At 44.7% G+C, this 21,611-nt stretch overlaps 1 protein-coding gene across 3 annotated transcripts in view; it reads right to left on the reverse strand.

Annotated features, from left to right (window-relative positions):
- The window catches only part of Kif13b (kinesin family member 13B), a 151,409-nt gene that overhangs the window by 73,652 nt on the left and 56,146 nt on the right, over nt 1–21,611 (reverse strand). For all 3 annotated transcript variants that reach the window (XR_005092167.1, XM_028884144.2, XM_028884143.2), the window contains exons 6-12: nt 20,920–21,100; nt 15,678–15,765; nt 13,052–13,186; nt 11,233–11,345; nt 10,078–10,189; nt 1,850–2,062; nt 365–475 (exon numbers count right to left, since the gene is read on the reverse strand). Coding sequence is in view for 2 of the 3 variants with exons in the window: in XM_028884144.2 (XP_028739977.1) it covers nt 365–475; nt 1,850–2,062; nt 10,078–10,189; nt 11,233–11,345; nt 13,052–13,186; nt 15,678–15,765; nt 20,920–21,100 (953 nt within the window). In the remaining variant the exon portion in view is untranslated. The remainder of the gene's footprint in view (nt 1–364; nt 476–1,849; nt 2,063–10,077; nt 10,190–11,232; nt 11,346–13,051; nt 13,187–15,677; nt 15,766–20,919; nt 21,101–21,611) is intronic.

The raw sequence follows: 21,611 nt of genomic DNA on the forward strand, positions 1-21,611 counted from the left end.
CCAGTGAACGGCCACACACCCATGAGTATATGAACAATAGAGTTAGAAGGAAGGAGTGGGAGGTGACTGTGATCACAACACATTGTATGCATGCATGAAACTCTCAATAAACATGTGTAGCTCAGTAGTGGGGTACCTGCTTAGCATGTATGGGGTCTTGAGTTCAATCCCCAGCACAAATAAGAAATAACTACTGATACTACAAAACTACTCATTTCTCATATAGAAACAAGCTCCTGACGCTATGAAATCTTTACCTTCAGACCGATTCTGAAGTGCAGCCCTAGGGGACTGCAGACCCATCAATGTGCTGGCTCTGCCTCACCACCACCCGAGTCCCACAGCAAGCTGCCCCAACACAAACCTGTGCGATCTCCTCAGTCTTCCTTAGTTTCTCCTCCCAGGTCACAGTCATCTCCTGGATGAGCTTCTCGGATTCTTCCAGACGGTCTTTCAGCTCTGGAGATTTCATTGCCTAAAAACAACACATTACACTGAAGTGTCTGTCTGGCAGCAGGAAAGAACAAGCAGCTGGCTGTTACAGGGCAGGCTGCTGCCTACCACTGACTGAGTTCTCCACCCACCTATGGAAGGTAGTGGCCGTCAGGGACCACAACGCCTATAACGGGAAGACTACAGACCCAAGAATCAGCTACGACACATTCATAGAGACAACTTAACTCTTCCCTTTCCTCCAGCCTCCGGTGAGGATTTCACTGTTTCGGGAGACAAACGTGCCAAGCTACTTATCGAGGGCTAATGACTTTAATTCCAATAGGTTGTACATCTAGACTCATGGGCACTGCTTCATCTCAATCTTCCTAACGGTGACGTCAGGAATGTGCTCAAGGCTACACAAGTTACTTGTGTGCATGCTGCAAACTGGACAATGTTAATAACACTTCATAACACTAAGCCACAAGGCAGAGAAGCAACCAGATGGTGTTATTAATAAAGAGAAGACAGAAACCACATCCCCAAGGTTCTTGAAGAACTATAAAATCAGGATAAATTCAATAGGAAAAAAACAAACTAAATCCATGATCAAGGTAATTGTTATGACCATGTGGCTTCTTGATTTTCTACCAGTTAGAATAATGAGACAAGAAAGAGCTGTGGTGCCAGCTCCAGAGACAAGTCCCTGGGACAGACTCACTAACCACAGCAGGAACCCTGAGTATGACAGTTCATGCTAACACTGGAAAGCGCTTGCATCTAGACCAGCACCCCGTTACAGAACCTAAGCATCACCTGACACAGAGTGAATGGAGACAGCTGCACAGAACACCTCCAAGCTCTGGCTACGGCTGTCCTGAGAAGCTTTACAGTATTACTCTCCAAACATAACTCACCCATAACAGGGAAGAGCGCATTATAAAGGTGAGGGTGTCTTCTGTTCTAACTGCAGGCTAACAATTGAAAAAAAAAACAAAAAAAACCATCCAATCCCCTTTCCCCACGACTGTAAGCCCAGTCAGTTTCTGCACAAAATTAAATCACTTATCTTGTTCTCTCTCTCTCTCTCTCTCTCTCTCTCTCTCTCTCTCTCTCTCTCTCTCTCTCTCTCTCTCTCTCTCCCCTCTTAGTCTAGTCTGTCAGCTTCCTGGACAGAAAGGGAAAGAAACATTTTTCCTACTCCCATATTCTCTCTTATCCAATCCTTTTCAACAGTCATAAAAAACTAAATTTCAAACATGGCAACCCAATTCAAACTTCTCTTCCCATAGGGAATTCCAGAGTTCCTAGCAGAGCACTGCTCAAGAAGAGACCAGAGTCAGGGGGAGGAAATCCACATTCCAGTTTGCCATGGCCCTCGGTGACCCAGAGCCCATCCAGCTGTGCCTCACACCTCTGCCTTGGTCAGCTGCTCCCGGAGCTTCTCCACCTCTTCCCGGAGATCTCGGATAATTCTTGCGTTAGGATCCTCGTTCACCACAGCATGGTTGACGATGTGCTTTGCTCGATCTGCATACCTCAGGGTTGAGAGGGTTTCGTCATAGTTATCAGCAGCTGGGCTCACAGTGGCCACCATGGCGGTCTTGCTATTACCCCCCAGACTGTCCTACCGGGAAGAACACAGTGAGGAGGAGTCTTTTAAAGTTGGAAGAAGACATCACATAAGAAGGCTGAAATCGGAAAGACTAAAGCAGTCCAAGGCCAAGCACAGAAGGGACAGAATGGAGGCTAACCTGCAGACCCCCTGAGGCTCAAGCCTGGGGCTCTCTCTTCTCTGCCAATTACTTTCTTTTCTCTTTTTGTTTGGGAGGGGGGAGATGGAGGGGGCAGGGGGCAGGGTTTCTCTATGTAGTCCTGGCTGTCCTGGAACTCACTCTGTTGACCAGGCTGGCCTCAAACTCAGAGATCCACCTGCCTCTGTCTGCCTCCCCAGTGCTGGGACTTAAGGCATGAAAATGGAAGCAGGTCCTCGAGTTCTGCCTGTCAGCATGGAAATGAGCAACACTCTCACTTCAGGGTCAGGCCTCCAGATGACTACAGCCTTGCCTCATACTTGGACTACAGCACATAGGACCCTAGCCCCAGGCACGGAAGACCGCCTATGGAATCCTGACCTACAGAAACTGTCAGATGATGACTGCTGATCCCACTATCCAGTTAGGGAGTAAGGTGTTACAAGACAGGAGGTAACTGCAGACATTACCATACCATGCAAGGCTTGGAAGCATCATAAAAAATGAAACTAGCCTGGCAGTGGTGCACTCAGGAGGCAGAGGCAGGTCTCTGGGTTCTATGTCAGCCTGGTCTACAGAGCAAGTTCCAGGATAGCCAGGGCTACACAGAGAAACCTTGTCTGGAGAAGGGTGGGACCTCCCTAAATAAGAGTCAGAGCTGGGGTGATGGCTCATTGGGGAAAGCACTTGCCATACAAGAATCAGGATCAGAGCAGATTTCCAGCACCTGAGAAAAGGCCAAGTAGACAGTAGCCCACCTGTAATCCCAAAGCATGGGAAGCCAAGACAGGGTTCCTTGGAGCATGTCAGCTAGCTAGACTAGCTAAATCGGTAAGTTCTGGGTTCAAATGAGAGACTGTCTCAATGTATAAAGTACAGCTCAATAAAGGAAGATACCCCCATATCCTTGGACCATCACATGCACACATACGAAGTGCATGTACACCCATACACACACACAACATACACACACATAAAAATATATTCAGGACTTAGAGAAAGATCAGTCACTAAAGTACTTGCCTTGCAAATGCAAGGACTTGAATTCAGTGCCCCAAAACCATGTGAAAAGCTAAGTATGTGCCAGGCAGTGGTGGTGCAGGCCTTTAATCCCAGCACTCAGGAGGCAGAGGCAGGCAGATTTCTGTGAGTTCAGTTACAGATTGAGTTCCAGGACAGCCAGGGCTACACAGGAAAAGGAAAAAAAAGCTAACCCTGATAGTGTGCACTTGCAATCCCAGTGCTAGGCAGGTGGAGAAAAGGCAGATCCCTGGGACTTGCTGGCCAGCCTGACCACTAGATGAGCTCCAAGCCAGTGAGAGAGACCCTGTCTTGAAAACAGGTAAGAATCTAGGGAGATCGCTCAGCAGTTTAGAGTGTGCTCTCACAGAGAACCTGGGTTCAGTTCCCAGCACCCACAAGGTGGTTCACAACTGCTAGTAACTCCAATTTCAGGGGGTTCTGATGCCTTTTCCTGCCCCTACATGTCTGTGATGCATATAAACTCACATGGGCAAACAGTATGTGTGTGTGTGTGTGTGTGTGTGTGTGTGTGTGTGTATACTGTGTATATATATATATACACACACACACACATATATATACACACACACATACACACACACACACACACAAATAAAACTTTAAAAATGTTTTTAAGGGTGTACAGAGCTTGAGTAACACCACCCAAGGTTCATCTTGCCTCCACATGCATACATGCATGCACATGGACCCATACATATATGAACACATAAAGATTCAATATTCCCTTTTCAGAAATGCAATCTCAATGAATGACAGATTCTCAAAATCAGAGAAACATCACAAGAAAGCTGACCTGACTTTGGCCAATATTCATCTTTAGAAAACTCTTAATTTTGAAGTATAGTTTTTCCAATTTTAATACATATAAAATTTGTTAGAAATGTTTGTAGTTTTACATAGTTCTCTGCCTTTTTTAAATTCAATTAGTACCCCTACTTTACTAGTGAGAAAACAAGTTTGTTCTAAAAAAACGAAAACAGACAAAAACAAACAAACAAGAAAAAAAAAACAACCGCCTGCCTAACAATCTAGAACTATCAGACTGAGCAATACTCTACCCTAGGTGTTTTCCACCTTCCATTCCAAACTGACCTCTCCTCCCCTACAGCCACCCACAACAAGCTCTTGGCAACCACAGCAACTTCAGGCCTGAGGGCTGACACCGCACCAAATTATTAGAAACAAAATTAATTTCCGAGGCATCAACAGCTCAATACAATCACAGACATGTGTATGCTTACTCATCCATTATTGAAAATTTAGTTTTCAAAGAAAACAGAGATAATTATATTGAAGAAAGTAAGTTCTCATGTATAAAAAGGTGGGAAATGGAACCAGTATGGACTTTCGGGGGTACAAGCCAGGACCGCTAGATTCTCTTTTCACTCCTAGACGCTGATGTCACATTGTCAACGCTCCATTTTGTCTGAGGAGTCCCATGCAGATTAATGACATTCAGATGGGACAGGAAAGTCTCAGGGCCTGCAGTTCCACCCACCAGCAATGCCACACATCCCCCTAAGGGCTACTGCAGGCTGCCTATGGGCACAGCAAACACGGACGACAAATGGGACTTGTAACCATAACCACCGGGGCAAAAGCAAGCTGCCATTGTGCTTAGGCTGAGAAAAGGAAGCTGGCATCCCATGCTTGATTTACTAAATGACCATGGAGCAGCAATATGCTCATATTGCCTTGAACAAAAAGGAAACTGTAACAAAAGAGTGGGCAGGCATCCAAGAGAGAGTTTACAGTTTATTCTTTACTCTTTAATTAAGCAAATCAGACCAGCTTTGTTTCAAATGTGGCAATGCACATTAAATGGACACTGGGAAGAAATTTCATTTTAGAAGTCAAATTTTTCTTTGCAAGCTGAAAGAACTCTGAAGTCATCTAATCAAATTACTTCATTGTTCCGCTAAGAGGCTGAGTCCCAGAAAGGCTGAGAGATTTAGGGAAGGTCAGAGTGCTAGTTCAGAGCAGAGCGGGGATTGTTGGCTCCTCGCCTCTCGTGGGCTTTGCCGTCTAACGGGAGAGGCAGTGCTGCAGAAGAGCTAGACCCAGGGTCTTTCCAAAGAGAGGAAAGAACCAGAACGGAAGAGACTGCAGAGCTGCAGGTGAACCAACACTGGCAGGAACAGGGGCGAGAAGCAGGAGAGGTGGAAGTGACTACGGCGCACGCCTTTGATCCCAGCACTCAGGACAAAGAGGCAGATGGATCTCCATGAGTTCGAGGCCAGGCTGGTCTACAGAGTAAGCTCCAAGACAGCCAAGGCTACACAGAGAAACCCTGTCTCGGATGGATGGATGGATGGATGGATGGATGGATGGATGGATGGATGGATGGATGGATGGATGGATGGAGCCCTAAAGTAAGAAAAGTAAGACAGCCATCTTCACTCATCTAGAATCTACCATGCCAGAGGGCACAAGATCAAAGCTAGGAGGAAAGGTCAGCTACAGCGGGCCTTTGTAAGCCTCTCACTAAAGAACGTGGCCTTGATTCTCGGGGCCTGGAGGACAGTTACTGAAGAGATTTAATGTTCTGGTGAATTTAGAAATTGTGGAGAGTGGATTAGACAAAGAAAGTCCAAGGGAAATGGCTATCAGCTAGGTAAGAGATCCACACAACATCCTCTAGGGAGCTGACATTAACAATAAAAGTGAGGGTTAGCTCTCACAAAGTGTGAGCAGAGCACACTTTAGCAGACTTGGGGTTAAGAGATCCACACTCAGACGGGGATAAACATCAAGTGCATAGCACAAATATTATGTAAATGTCGTTCGAACACAAACTAAGCATGCAAATCTTGTCAAAAATGAGCAGTTTGGTGCTGGGGAGATAGCTCAGTCAGTAAAAGGTGTAACTCCCAAGCATGAGGACCTGAGTGTGGCCCCAGCACCTACACAGAAAGCCTGGTGTGGTGGCACATGCCTGTGATCACTGCAGGAGTCAGAGACAGACAAATTTCCGGAGCACACTGGCCACTCAGCCTATCCTAATTACCTCACCCGAGATCCCACTGAGAGACCCTGGCTCAAAGGTCAAGGTTCCTGAGAATGATAACCAAGGCCGACCCAAGGCACATCCCTATACACATCCGTTTCTTTAAAAGCTGAACCATCTCAAAAGGGTAGACTGGGTGGCACACTGTGAGTGACACACTATTTGCATTCTTATTGTTTAATTTTTTATTTTTTGTTACATTGTTTTCTTTGAGGGGGTTGCAAGTGTGAAGGGTGGATAACAGGGGGACAGGGAGATGAGTGGGATTGGGGTGCATGATATGAAATTCACAAAGAATCAATAAAAAGTTAAACAACAACAACAAAAAAAAAGGTGGAGCTGGTGAGGTGGCTCAGAGGTTAAGAGCCTGACCACTCTTCCAGAGGTCCTGAGTTCAATTCCCAGCAACCACATGGTGGCTCACAACCATCTATAATGAGATGATGCCCTCTTCTGTCCTGCAGGCATGCATACAGGAGGAACACTGTATACATAATAAATAAATAAATCTTTAAAAAATGCAAAAGCACTAATTTAAAAAAAAGGTGAGTCATTTTATGGGCTCAGTGGAAGTCATGCTGGGGGATGTGCTAATCTCACACCAATACTGGAAGAGAATCAGCGGGCAGGGGTGGGAGGGGGTGGGGGGTAGAGGGTGGACTAGAGTTAAAGAAGGCCAAGGTAACAAGCTATGCCCCTTACGATGAACTGAGAACTCAGGCTCTGGGTGGGGGTGAAAGGGCAAACTATTACAGCTCTGCGGTAGGTTTTTAAATCCCTACTTAGGTTCTTGGTGCAAAAGTCAAATCTGACATAGAAAAGAAATGCAAGTCTTTAAGGAAAAAACTAATGACAGAAACCGGACAAACATGGCTTGTTTTTAATCTGAAGCACCACAAAGAAGTTGCAATACCGACTAAACTGAATGACAAAACAGGTTCATTCTTCACATATTATGAACATTTCCTTACTTTCCACCAAAAACAGGACCGTCAGTGACAGCCTCTCAATGATCGTTACTAAGGATAAGGAGCGCAGCCTCATACAAACCAGCCAGAGCAGACATGGCTGCCTGTGCCCGAGTCCCCGGAAACAGGGTGACAGCCACTTGGTAATTAATGGGGGCCAACTGAACCAGCAAGAGGAGACTGCCAGTTGTCTTAACTCAAGTCACAGGGACCATGTAGATTATTTTATTTTTTTTAATTAATAATAGTTTTATTGCCTCTTAAATTTACATTTCTCAATTCTTTCTATTTAATGTTCTAATCATGAAACAGAGCATGGACATTAGAACATTTTGATTTTAAATCAGGCACATCAAAGGAATGGCCATGCATGAGTGGAAACACCTCTGTGGAGGTCTGAGGGAGAAGAACCTTCTCAGATTTTCTTTCTGAAGCCATGAGCAATGCAGGTTAATTCCTGACATGCTCCCTGGTAGAAAAATGTCTATAGTACTCATTCGAAAGTAATTCTTGGGGAATCAGGAGACACAAGATCTTGTTATGTAGCCCAGGCTGGCCTAAAACTAGAAGCAATTCTTCTGCCTCAGCCTCCTTAGTGCTGGGATTACAGGTATGTCCAGTTTACAAGTGATTTTTTTTTTAATTATCAACTTTTTTTTTTCTTGCCTCCTATTTAAAATTTCACATTTTATTGCATTTTGGCCAAAGGAAGCCATCTTTTTTATTTTCTATTGTAGTAATATATTCAGTTTTAGCATTAGACTTCTGCCAAACTTACTACAGTTATGTAAACAATATTTCAAAGGTGTGCAGAGATAGAGAAAGGATGCTAAGAACCGGAGCGTAGCTGGGCAGTGGTAGTACACACCTTTAATCCCAGCACTCGGGAGGCAGAGGCAGGCAGATCTCTGAGTTCAAGGTCAGCCTGGTCTACAGATAGAGTTCCAAGACAACCAGGCTACAGAGAAACCCTGTCTCAGGGAGAAAAAAAGAAGAAGAGGAGGAGGAGGAGGAGGAGGAGGAGGAGGAGGAGGAGGAGGAGGAGGACTCTGAGTATGTAGAGTTGGAAGGAAGTATTTTCCCTTGCCAAAGGCTGATCTCTACACACACAGTGACTCGGTCAGCAGTGGCATCCTTTTCTAAGCTCCCTGGGCCCCGTTTCACTGTAGTAAGAAATAACAAGTACAGTACATTCTTACCAGTGAGAAAATGAGTCATCACTAAACTAAACCAGGCACCAAAAGCTATTTCCATTTCCTTTTGTTGTTGTTGTTGTTGTTGTTTTTAATTGTGTGTCTCTGTGTGGACTTATGCAGGTGAGTTCAGCACCTCTGGGGGCCAGAAGAGGGTGTCAGATGCCCTGGAGTTGGAGTCACAGGCAGCTCTGAGCTGTGCTACATGAGCTGGGAATTGAACTCACGTCCTCTAGAAGAGTAGAACTCATTCTTAACCATGTGCCATCTCTCCTACTTCTCTGTTTTCAATGGACCATGGAGAACATTAGAAAAGCCACAGTGACACCTTTATAAAGTTGTCACCTAGTTTACATGCTCTAATACCCAGCCTGGTGTCCATTTCTGCACAGCACCCCAGTGGACCTGTCTATTGTGAAATCCCCAGCAAACCTGTAAGTTAACCTCCATGCTCGCCTCTCACTGAGGGAGAGGGTCTCCATTTCCTCCTGTTTCCTCATGGCACTTCATGGAGGTTTTCCTCCCACATTTCTGTCCCTCGCTCACACTAATGGAGAAATGGCTGTGTGCTCTACTCGACATTCAGCAGAAGCTTTGCAAAGGAAAAGGCCCAGGAGAATGAAGCAGCAAATAAGCCCAAGCTATCAAACAAAGGTGTCTGAGCACGACGAAGCAGCTTGGAGAAGGGTGTCAGGCAGTGGACACTGTGAGGGACCATGTGTGGTCCACCTCCAGGGGCCACAGTGAATCCAACAACCCCTTCCCCTGCAGGTTCTGGAGGACAAGAAAGGCAAACACTAGGAAGAAAATGGCACGAGCTTCCTAAACAGAAGCTGCTCAATACTACTCAGCAGAGAAAAACAATGAAAGCATGAAATTTGCAGGCAAATGGATGGAACTAGAAAAAATCATCCTGAGTGAGGTAACCCAAACCCAGAAAGACAGTCATGGTATGTACTCACTCATAAATGGATTCTAGATATAAAATAAAGAACAATCAGACCACAACCCATAGAACCATAGAGGCTATATATATAGTATGGAGGTCCCTAGGACGACTGTGGCTTATAATAAATTTCGGTTCTACTCAATTATTGAAAAAAAATAGCCAAATGAATGGAAACACATGAACTATGAACCAAAGGCTGAGGGGCCCCCAGCTGGATCAGGCCCTCTGAATAGGTGAGACAGTTGAATGGCTTGATCAGTTTGGGAGGCAACTAGGCAGTGGGACTGAGTCCTGTGCTCATTGGATGAGTTGGCTGTTTGAAACCTGGAGCTTATGCAGGGACACTTGGCTCAGTCTGGGAGGAAGGGACTGGACCTGCCTGGACTGAGTCTACCAGGTTGATCGCAGTCCTCGGGGGAGGATTTGCCCTGGAGGAGGTGGGAATGGGGGGTGGGCTGAGGGTAAGGGAAAGGAGTGGGAGGGGAGAGAATAGGGGAACCCGTGGCTGATATGTAGAACTGAATGGTATTGTAAAATAAAACAAATTAAAAAAAAAAAAAAAAGAATAAAAAAAAAGAAAAGAAAAAGAAACTGCTCAAACAGCCTGAAAGCTCCAAATCTGAAACAGACAGAGAAAAGGTACCTGAAAGAGATGAACTTATTCTTTATTCTTCCTTTCTGCCAACTACTGAAAGTATGCTAATGAAGGAGGAAGAAAATAACTCACCTTGAGCAGCCATGTGAGAACGGAGTCCCGATAAGGAACAAATTTATTTTTGTTTTTACCAGCACCCTGATCAGCTAGGGCCGAGATAACCAGACCCAAGGTTGTGAGGGACCTGCATGGAACAAAAAGCACAATTATCTCAACCAAAACATATCAAATGTCACATTAGTCACAAGGATGGACAGCAAGGTGCCCTGGAGCCTGCATGTGAGGAGCACTGTGGTCAGCACTGTGCTGACTGATCTGAAGACTGAGCTCCTAAGGACTCCTGTCCATCTGCTACTTGAAGCAATAAAAATGCTTAGCACTCTTTGTCTTTCATTTTTGCAGATAAGATACATGAACTGTACAACCTCAGGTCAAAATAACAATATAAACACCAGACATCTTCAAGAAGAGTACCCAAGGGGAACCGGTAAGCACTGCTCTAGTGCTGACAAGCTGACATCTGCACATGTCGGTCAGACCCCATCCTGGAGAAGTGTTCCACAGCCCCCATTTGCTCTCTGCCTCCTGGCTGTGGGGACCCTGAGCAGAGGGAAGAATGGAACCCATGAAGAGGTGATGACTTAGCCTGAGGGAGAACCATGTGTGTGATACAGCTGGCAAGTGAAGCATCATTTCATAAAATCCTGCTCCTGACACTTGAACAAACACAATGTGGCTGGCACTCACTCAGAGATGGATGGTCACTGGTTTTGTCTACAATACAGGCCAGTGGTTCTCAAGTGGAGGATGACTATGCTCCATGGTAACAGTAAGTCACAGAAAGAGACTGGGTTGCCATAACTGGGGGTCAGTGGGTACTAACATCACTTGGCAAGTGGATGCCAGGAATTCTATCAAACATCCCACAATGCACAGCATCCTCCACCCGAAAGGACAAGGAGGGTATCTAAGCCCCAGTGTCAATAGGGCCATTGTTAAGAAGCCCTGACTTGACTGAGGACTGCGCTGCTCAGTCCCATCAAACAACTCCACAGATGAGAAAATGAGCCTGGGCTCCTGGGAAACTCTAGAAAAACAAATCCAAACTGCTTATTCATCACTGCCTCAATCGTTCCAGAATCATCTTACTCCAATACCCACAGATGTTCCCCTGTTTTTCTATCAACTCCGTAAAGCAATTCAAGAATGTGATTCTGGAGAGCTTACTTGTTGATGTTGCTGCCCTCCTTCAGCCTGTCGCCCGCAGCTCCAGTTTTCGTGGCTCGTTCACTGCCAGCTAAATCCACTAAGCTTAGCTTGCCCACTTTCTCTCCAGATGTCTGCAAAGAAAATCGACACATGCTAGCAAATGGCTAATGAACACTGACAACAGGCTGACTCCTTTGAATGGCTCATCGTCTCGAGCCTTTACTAGAGTTATCTGCCGTTACTGCAAAACCATTTCGTGCTGCTACCCAACCCTGCAGAAAAACACCACCCAGCACAAAACCTAGCACAAACTGACAGAATTCGCTAACCCAGTTGTCAGCAAACAAGGAAGCTGAGGACCTCAGGAAAAATGCTTCAAAATGGGACATTTTGGGGAGATTGGTAAAATTTTCAGAGATGTAAACAAAAATGCTTTTAAGATCAAAAGATCAATGATTTGAAACTATACTTGAAATTTCATAATTATTAGCCAGTAATTTCTTGGCTAATATTAAAAAAAAAGTCTGACTTTTGTATAACAGAATTGTTCAAAAAGTCAAAAACATTTTCTAAACACTCTCTCCTTGAAGCTATTCAGCTTTAGTTTTCTGCCATCGGCTGTGGTCTTAGACAGCGATGCTTCCCTCCACCAGATCACAAACATGTGACAAGCTTTCTGTTCCACCTCATCATCAAAACAGAAACATGAGAAGCAATGTCAGAAGCTGCAGATTCGCCCGTTTTGAAAACTTCCCTTTAAAATCTGTGTGATCTTCGGGCTGGGAATGTAGCTCGGTGGCAGAATACTTATCTAACATGCCTTAGGCCTCAGCACTGCAAAAATACATTAGAGCTCCCTAAAATAAACATAATGAAAGAATATTTTGCTTCCCAAATCAAAAATGCTTTTAAGAAAAGATAGTCTTCAGTATGGTATTTACTTTGTTTTGCTTCACTCTAAAAAAGGAAATCAAAAACAAAGAACTTTTTGTTTTTAACATTGATCTTGATGTGATGGAGGAAAAAAAGTGATTTTCCAGCAAAGGAAAACACTGCCAACATGGAGGACCTTGCCAGGAGACTCTTTTGGTTTCCAGTATTCGAAACTGAGGTTCTGAGGGATGGACACTGTGATCAATCTTCACATGAAGAGAGAGAACAAAGGGAGTTATCAAAGATGTTCCCAACATGCAGAGGCCCAGAATCTTCACAAGGTTCCAGACAAATGCTCCAAGGGCACCCTACCCAGTCTAATGATGTTATGGCATGCTTCCCCAATGCACGCTGCAGCAGGTATCCCCAGCAAGGCACGGTTGCAATCAACCATGGGGTATAAATGCACTGCTGCTGAGTCAGGACCAGTCACCGCTCTCTCTCTGGAGAGGAAGGGACCCAGGTCTAGTCCAGGACTCCCTTACAGCCAGGCCTCAGGATATGACTCAAGTTCTTTCAGACCCTCTTGCTAAAGACTGGAAAGCAGAAGTCAAGTGTCTTCCCTGGCTTTTTTTCTACCATCAGGCAGGTCATGAAATCTGAAGTTTTCCAGGATGTTCTACAACTTCCGGGGTACTAAGAGGTAGCTGCACTGACAGAAGCAATTTCTTTATTTCTGATTGCAGCTGTGGGTGTCCCTTGTGGTTTTAGGAGTGACTCCTGGAGCTGCTGTAGACCCCAGCCCTCTTGGGGTGTTCCAACAGCACTGCAGCTTCCTTAGAGCAGCGTCTACTCTAGTCGGGACCTTTGGTCCCTAGTCCTGACCGACAGTCTGGACTAGGCCTTCCATTCAGCTAACATCAAGAGAACAGGCTCAGCCATGATCCCTTCAGAAGCCGCTTACCCCAGACTTCACATCATACAGAGTGTGTGTCAGGGTGATTTTGAAGACTGCGTGGGACCGGCTGCTCTCTTCATTCATGTTGGTGGCGGCAACTGTCCGAGACTTGTTGCCCTCGGACATCAGGGACTCAATATCCTATATGGAAACAGGTTACAAGCACAGATTTTGTTATTTGTGAATAAGCATGACCACTCTCCCACACTAAGCACCCAAGTTTTTGGAGGTTACATTTTGTTTTTTGGCAAGAATACAATTAGCCCATACTGTTTCTGAGAAACAACTAAAGCACATTGTTTACGGTAGACACAGAAGCAAATGGCAGCTTTGATATAGAAAAGTTTAGAAGTTAGATTCCCTCAACCCATAGATGGGCTCTTACAAGGTAGCCCAGGTTGTTCTCAAATTTATTATGTGGCCCAGGCTAGTCTCAAAGTTGTGATCCCCCTGCCTCTGCTTCCACAGTACCATATCACAGATGTGCCATGCACAACATTAGAAACAATACTTTTGAGTGACATGAAATGCTGATATTCACCTACTCCAGAAATTAACAAAAAAAAAGTACATTTAATTGTAAAAGCAATACGAGTTTATTTTATTTAAACAAATTATCTAAAAAGCAAAAAATAAAAAAGATTTTAACCTTTCACCTAAACACATTAAGTATATATTTGATAGTACTGCTTTAAAAAATTAGCATAAAGCCAGGAATACTAGAAAAATTGCTATGGATCTGGGGTGGGGGACAGTTCTGGGAGTTGAACCCAAGGCCTCAAACATGGTACAAAAATGCTCTCCCATTGAGCTATCTCTAGCTCTATTTTTATGTTTTTGAGCCAGGACTTAAATAAGTTACTCAGGCCTTGAACTGTCCATCCTACTACTGCCGTGGCCTCCTAAAGAGCTGGGGTGACAGGACTGTGCCACCAGGGCTGGCTCAGCTTTTCCAAATGTTACAAGCTCTGGGGCCAGACCTGGTGGCACAACCCTTTAATCTCAGCACTCAGGAAGCAAAGCAAGTGGATCTCTGGGAATGTGAGGCCATCCAGGAGTTCCAGATCATCCAGGATGACACAGTAAGTGAGACCCTGTCTTACCCTCACTCCCAAAAGCCACAAGCTCTGAAACAGTGCCTAAGCAATCTGACCTTAGCTTCATTAATTACAACACAATTATCATCTTCTGGGCTGGGAATGGAGCCCACAAGCAATGAGCAATGAGGTCCTGGGTCTAACCCCTGGCATCACATGAATAAATGAATAATGAATAAATACACACACGCATAGCAAAGTCATCTACAAGGATTTGTGAAATGAGGAATCAGAGATGGAGTATCTGAAAATGCTACCCAGCTGCCTCTCACCACCCGGTGCTCTTTCCAGTGAAGGAGCCCTCTCTTCCTCTAAGTCTGCTGTGGCAGAATCAAGAGGCTGCATTTCCCAGATGTCTTTGCAGCCCAGGCTGGCCACATGATTAACTAAAGTGTAACACAGACCATCTGGGTGATCCTCCTTAATGGAAGTAGGCATGCCATTATAGCTCTGTTGTAAGAGGCATGAGGAGAGTCTGGGCATTATAGCATCTCTCTGTGGAGTGGAGAAGGGCCTGAGGTCCCTACCAACAGCTTGGAGCCACAACACCAGCCTCAGAGTACCTATTTCAGACTTTTTTTTTTTTTTACAGGAAGGTATTGTTTAAATCACTGCTTATTCTTGATTCATTCAGTCATATGTATATTAAAAACATCTACCATATGCCAGGTACTTCCTAGACACTAAGGATACATAACAAGAGAACATGGACATCCACAAAGAAACATTACTAAAATCCTGTTATGTTTTTATGATGTACATACTTCATCACAATCTTAAACTGCCAAACATATATGAAAAATTTCATGTCATACAATTACACTTCTGCTGTATAAATCCAAAACAATGCTATTTAGTAAAAAATTTCAACACAATAAATACTCTCAAAGTAAATCATTAGCTGCAAAAATATCACCACAGGAAAAACATTTTCCAGAACTTCCCAAGCCCATTCTGGATCCATTAGTTCTGACAACCCAGGGGCTCCATCATATTTAGTTGACATTTACTGACTAGCCTCTATCTTGCTTTGAAGTTTTTTGCAGGAAGTGAGTTACTAAATAATGGTATTGTAAATTTATTTATTTATTTATTTTTTTCAAGACAGGGTTTCCCTGTGCAGCTTTGCGCCTTTCCTGGAACTCGCTTTGTAAACCAGGCTGGCCTCGAACTCACAGGGATCCGCCTGTCTCTGCCTCCCAAGTGCTGGGATTAAAGGCGTGTGCCACCACCGCCCGGCTGTAAATTTAATTTTAAAAATATAACCCAGGGCTGAAGAGATTGCTCCAAAAAACTGAGTTCAATTCCTAGCACCCACATAACGGCTCACAAAACTGTTTGAAACTCTAGTTCCAGGGGATCCAATGCCCTCTTCTGGCCTCAGAGGCACCAGGCACACACTTGGTGCACAGGCACACATGCAGGCAAACACTCAAGCACATAAGATAAACATAATAAAAGCTCTAGAAAATAAAGATATGCAACACGTCAAACCGACTGTAAATTGAAGCAGCTTCTATAGAGAACGCTGTTACCTTGTAGCTTGTGACAGCCAGTTTAGAAAGTCCATCCACGTAGGGTCCCAACACACTGTGCTCTCTCACTTTCAGTGTCTGACGGCTTCTGTTCATGACAGAGACACGAGGATCCATTAGTAACCGCCTTTAGAAGGACTCAACTTGCTTCACAGAAACGTACACTTCCTTCAAGAAAGAACCCCTAAAAGAGAAGAGCTGCGACCGGGCCGCTCAAGGATTTAAACCTCATTTTAAAACCCTTGCTGGGAGGAAAAACTGGATAATGTGGTCAAATACCACACGGCTAGCTCAAAAGGGTAAGCGTGGGAAGACTGTTTACTACCACAAAGAATGCACAGTCAAATAAATACCAACATCTCCTTGTCATATCACAGAGCCTGCCGGCCCCAAGACAGAAGCTCTGTAAGTGTTAACTGCACAAGAAAGACAAACCACAGGCCCAGCTCGGCCGGCCGCGAACAAAGAAACAAAGACAACAAACAGCTCTCACAGTCATTTAAAGATACAATACTGAGCTTATCCACGGTTCTTCTAACAAGGGGAGCCTGCACACTTTATCATGCTGACACACTAGAGGGAAGGAGGTGAAATATGATCATTCCAATAAAAGCACAAGAGATTCAATAAAACAAGAAGTAAACACGTTCACTAGTTCTAAAACAAACCTCCCAGCATGCTTGCAGCTGTGGCACTCTCAATGCTTTAAGCAAAATACAAGGAACATCTGTCCAGATGCCAGCAAAAGGGCACCAAGTTTCTGTAAGGAGGGTTGGAGCCTGAGACCCACAAACAGCATGGTGACTATGGTCAGTCATTGTATAAATCATAATTCAAAATTGCTGGGGGTGGGTTTCACAGCACACCAAAAAAAGAAAAAACAATGACAACTGAGGTAACAGATAAATTAATTAGATTGAGGAAGCCATTCCATAGTGTTTACATATCCCAAAAGATCCCACTGGACCCTTTAGATTAAAGTATTATTTCTCAGTTAAAATGATTTTTAAAGAGTATTTACTAATAGTGAAATCCCACATGATCATGTTTTGTTTTTGTTTGTTTATCTGTATTATGTGTTCATTTGGCCACCGAAAGATACTGTTTTGTTTTGTTTTCAAAATAAATGATGAGTTCAAATATTTAAACTCCTGTGGTAGTTTTTGGTGCCTACAATGTAAGGTCTATGCTCCTCAGTCTACACCCACACTCCTGTATAATCTGTTCCTGTCTGCTGTCTTGTCTCAGTCAGCTCAGCCCTACCATGGATTAGAAGACCAAAAATGCTTTGTATTAACAATAGTTTTGGGGTCTATGGTTCCTAGTACAATTCCTGGTACCTAAGAGTCACTCAGAGAATTAACACACTTGGCTAACAAAGTAAAAAACGGAACTAAGGTGCCAACAAGACCTTGCAAGGTATAGGCCACAGGACCTGGGGACAGAGTACAGGTAACAGCGGGGCCTGGGGACAGAGTACAGGTAACAGAGGGACCTGGGGACAGAGTACAGGTAACAGAGGACCTGGGGACAGAGTACAGGTAACAGAGGACCTGGGGACAGAGTACAGGTGACAGAGGACCTGGGGACAGAGTACAGGTAACAGAGGACCTGGGGACAGAGTACATGTAACAGTGGACCTGGAGACAGAGTACAGGTAACAGAGGGACCTGGGGACAGAGTACAGGTAACAGAGGGACCTGGGGACAGAGTACATGTAACAGTGGACCTGGAGACAGAGTACAGGTAACAGAGGGACCTGGGGACAGAGTACAGGTAACAGAGGGACCTGGAGACAGTACAGGTAACAGAGGACCTGGGGACAGAGTACAGGTGACAGAGGGACCTGGGGACAGAGTACAGGTGACATAGGGGCCTGGAGACAGAGTACAGGTGACAGAGGGACCTGGGGACAGAGTACAGGTGACATAGGGGCCTGGAGACAGAGTACAGGTGACATAGGGACCTGGGGACAGAGTACAGGTGACATAGGGGCCTGGAGACAGTACAGGTAACAAAGAACAGCATTGGGGGTGGGGATGGGGCGTGGGGGGGGAGGGGACACACAGGTCACTTCATCCACCATATGGGAAGCGAACAGAGGTACTGAGGGAGTAGGGAACTAGGAAATGACTTGGCCATCTAAACGTTTTACTGCCTTTCAGTGTATGGGTCACAGCATAGTATTTCCTAATGATTCTGAATCTTCTAGCATCCTACATTCAACTTACACTGTTACACGAGTGCAGATAAATCCAAGTGAGTTCAGTTAAAGTAGACACAGCACAAGATTTGGACTGCTGCTCACCTCTTACCCACGGACATGGTCTGGGTTTAACTTTTAGCCTTTTCCTTTTCCTTTTTGTTTTTATGTCTATGTGTATGGATGTGGGTGGGTATATGTGCATGTTGACTTGTGTGTAGGCATGTGTGTGAACAGGTGTGTGCCTATGGAGGCGAGAGGTCTACCTCAGGTGTCATTCTTTGAACGCTCTCTACCTTATTTTTTGAGAGCAGATCTCTCACTAGGACCTGGAACTTGATGATTAGCTAGGCCAGCGGCCTGTGAGCCTCAGGGATAGGTCTGTTTCTGCCTTCTCAATACTGGATTACAAGCATATACATCACACATGGATTTCTTTTTAAACATGGGTTCTAGGGATCCAGTTCAGGTCCCCATACTTTCACAGCCACCACTTCACAAACTAAGCTGTCCCCTCAGCACTAACCCCCTCCTCCCCTTTTCATATGTATGGGTATTGTGTCAACACCTATATCTGTTAACCATGTGTATGCCTGGTGTTCACAGAGGCCAGAAGAGGACACTGGTCCCCTGGATCTGGAGTTACAGGTGATCTGAGTCACCATGTGGGTACTGGGAATTGAACTCAGGTTCTTTGAAAGAGCAACTCGTACTTTTAACCATTAAGCCATCTCTCCAGCCTTCCTGTCCCCTTTTTCTTGAAGACAATATATATACTATATTATGCCTCAAGCAAAACAACAGGATTACATTATTATCCATGATAGTCACTGAATTAATAAAATCAGTACTTGAATTTTAAAAATGAAGTTTTCTCAAATACTCTGGTTAAAATAAAATCTGATTTTAGACTTTCAATCCAATTACTTTGACTTTTCAGAAACAGAAATGTTTGTAGGGTCTGGAAAGATGGCTTAGTTAGAGTATTGCTGTTCTTGCAGACAGCTGGAGTTCAACTCTCAACACAGACATTAGACTGCTCACTACTTTTAACTCCAACTCCAGGGGATCCCATACCCTCTTCTGACTTCCACAGGCACCGCACATGTGCATACACACACACACACACACACACACACACACGCACGCACGCACGCACGCACGCACGCGTATACATAAATAAAAGTTTTTACATTAAGAAAAAGGAAACATGGGCTAGAGAGATGGCTCAGAGGTTAAGAGCACTGACTGCTCTTCCAGAGGTCCTGAGTTCAATTCCCAGCACCCACATGGTGGCTCACAACCATCTGAAATGAGATCTGGCGCCCTCTTCTGTATTCATAATAAATAAATAAATAAATCTTTTTAAAAAAAAGAAAGAAAGAAAAAGGAAACACTTTTTTAATTTTCAAGGAACTTTCATAGAAAAAAGAAAAAAAAATAGGTGTAGTTGGCCTAGGAAGTGTTAGGAACTTGCTCAACCAGTAACAAGAGGCTAAATCCTGAGCTGTGTGACTCCAAAGCCCATGTGCTGAGCACTAAGCCACATGCAAAACAAACAAGAAACCAATAAAGACTAAACACATCTGACTGGCAAGCTTCAAGCCAGTCCACTAGGGCTACAAAACACAGGGATGAAGAGCTAGAAGCCAGACAGCAGACTGCTCCTGGGACGAGTAGCATGAGCTAGATCTCAAAGAAACCGGCCACCTTCACGGAGGTCAAAGTTCAAGGAAAGCATGCAGGCAGAATCAAAAGTGCAAAGGGAGCAAACTGTGAGTGCCTGAGCCATGGCCGCCCACCTCTGCCTCCTTCTGTGACTTCTGGTTTCTACACACCCTACCCTCCAGCTGCACTGCATCTTTATCATCCTGGAAGTGGGTAATGTCCATCCTCTTCCACAAGGCTGTGCTTAGACATGGTTCCACCTCACTTCTCAGTGGACAACTCCTACTCAGCATATAAACCATCAAGCACCTCTGTGGAATCCTCCCTCGGCTCTGGGAAAGGCCCCCCTTCCCTTTTTGCACTCTATTTTGTGTTAACATCCCTCATGCAGAAAAAAGTAGACTGCATGCCACTCTAACTTGTCTACAAAACTCATTCTTTCCATACTATGGGCTCTTCCTCTGAACTGCATGATGCCTGGCAGATAAGAATGACTTGATAAACAATGGGTAGGTGAGGTATGGACAGACAATCAAGTGTCAGCTCAGACTCCGGCCTGAAGATCATTATCACCAAAGAAAGATGGCTGTGAAGTACTAAGGTCCATTTGCTCTTGACTGAGCCTCACTGGATTCTGTCCCTCACATCCTCTTTCCTGGACCACCTTCCTCATCCAAACATAACACACCATCTGATCCTGGGCTGGAAGCCCTACCCACACGGCTCTCTGACATGAGCCAGCAACAGCCTCAGCCACTGCTGCCCTCTCCTCCTCCCCCACCAACACTGCAGTGCGCAGGCTCCTCGGCTACCTCTCCTCTCCTCATTCGGCTTCACATGGCCACAGGGTGGACGAAGCAATTCTCAGGGCATCCTTACACTCTGAAGCAGTTCTCTTTCAAAGTCAACCCCAAGAAATCAGGGGCGTTTCCTACCTTCTTGGGGGTACGTGGCTTTCAGATGAACTACCCTAAGACCAAGTTCCAAGCTCCATTCTACTCCCCCCTCACTTCACACCGAAACCAACCACAGAAATCCACCAGAAGTTTATTGCCTTAAAAAAGAAAAGCTGAGTCACTGAAGGCCACAGTCACGCTCATTTTAAATGACTGCCTCTTGCCACCTCTGTTCTGTCTGTGGCTTTGGGTGAGGAGAAGGAGAGGCAGCGAGGCACACGTACAGACCTGCATCATCACTCGGCCTGCTCTAACGACCCAGAACTGGCTGTGGGAAGCTGATCCGTGTAAGCATAAATCACAAACAGCATGGCCAGATCACTCTCCACCACAGTTCAATTATAGCCTTCTCTAAAGCTAATCTATTATGTCTGTTTCAAGAAAGCCACAGCACTCAAGCCTCCAAGTCTTTTACCCTTTGGGGTCAAGAAGGTCTCGGACTTTTTCATTATAAATCTCCATGTAGGACACCTCGACTTTAAAGCTCTGTTCTTCATTTTCCTCCTTCTGGGTTCGTTCGAAGAGTCCACTGCAGAGTCTGGGGATTAGTCCAGGTTGGTCAGCTGTACCCATCATTGTATAAGACTTTCCAGACCCTGAAAAAACGAAAAGGAGCCATCACTACCGCTTAGAGAAATTTAAAGGCATTTAACCCTATTTCTACTACTTATAACAAATTTTTAGGATTTAGCAAAATGCACAAAATATAGTAAATATACATATATATGAAAAGAATAAGAAATGCAATCAAGCATAGTGAGAATGGAACATACAGAAGTTTCTATTACTTGTGTAAACAGAAGTAAACTTGTCTAGAAAGAAAAAAAAACCTAGCCAGGCATGATGGCCCATACCTCTAATCGAGCACTCAGGAGGCAGAGGATGAGGAGTTCAAAGCCAACCTCCACTACTTGACACCCTGTCTAAAAAAGACAAGAGAGACAGACCCTCCTTGAATAATCTTCATATTTAAGAAAAATTATCTAAAATATAGCAAGATTTTTAAAGTTTTCTAAGTAAGCTAGGAATCATCTAAGTAATACTGTTCCCATAGATACTCCTAACTGCTGAAATCAAAGCACAAAAGACATGGTGTCCCACGGGCTT

The sequence above is a fragment of the Peromyscus leucopus genome, chromosome 9, assembly GCF_004664715.2.
Source record: "Peromyscus leucopus breed LL Stock chromosome 9, UCI_PerLeu_2.1, whole genome shotgun sequence".
Taxonomy (NCBI): Eukaryota; Metazoa; Chordata; class Mammalia; order Rodentia; family Cricetidae; genus Peromyscus; species Peromyscus leucopus.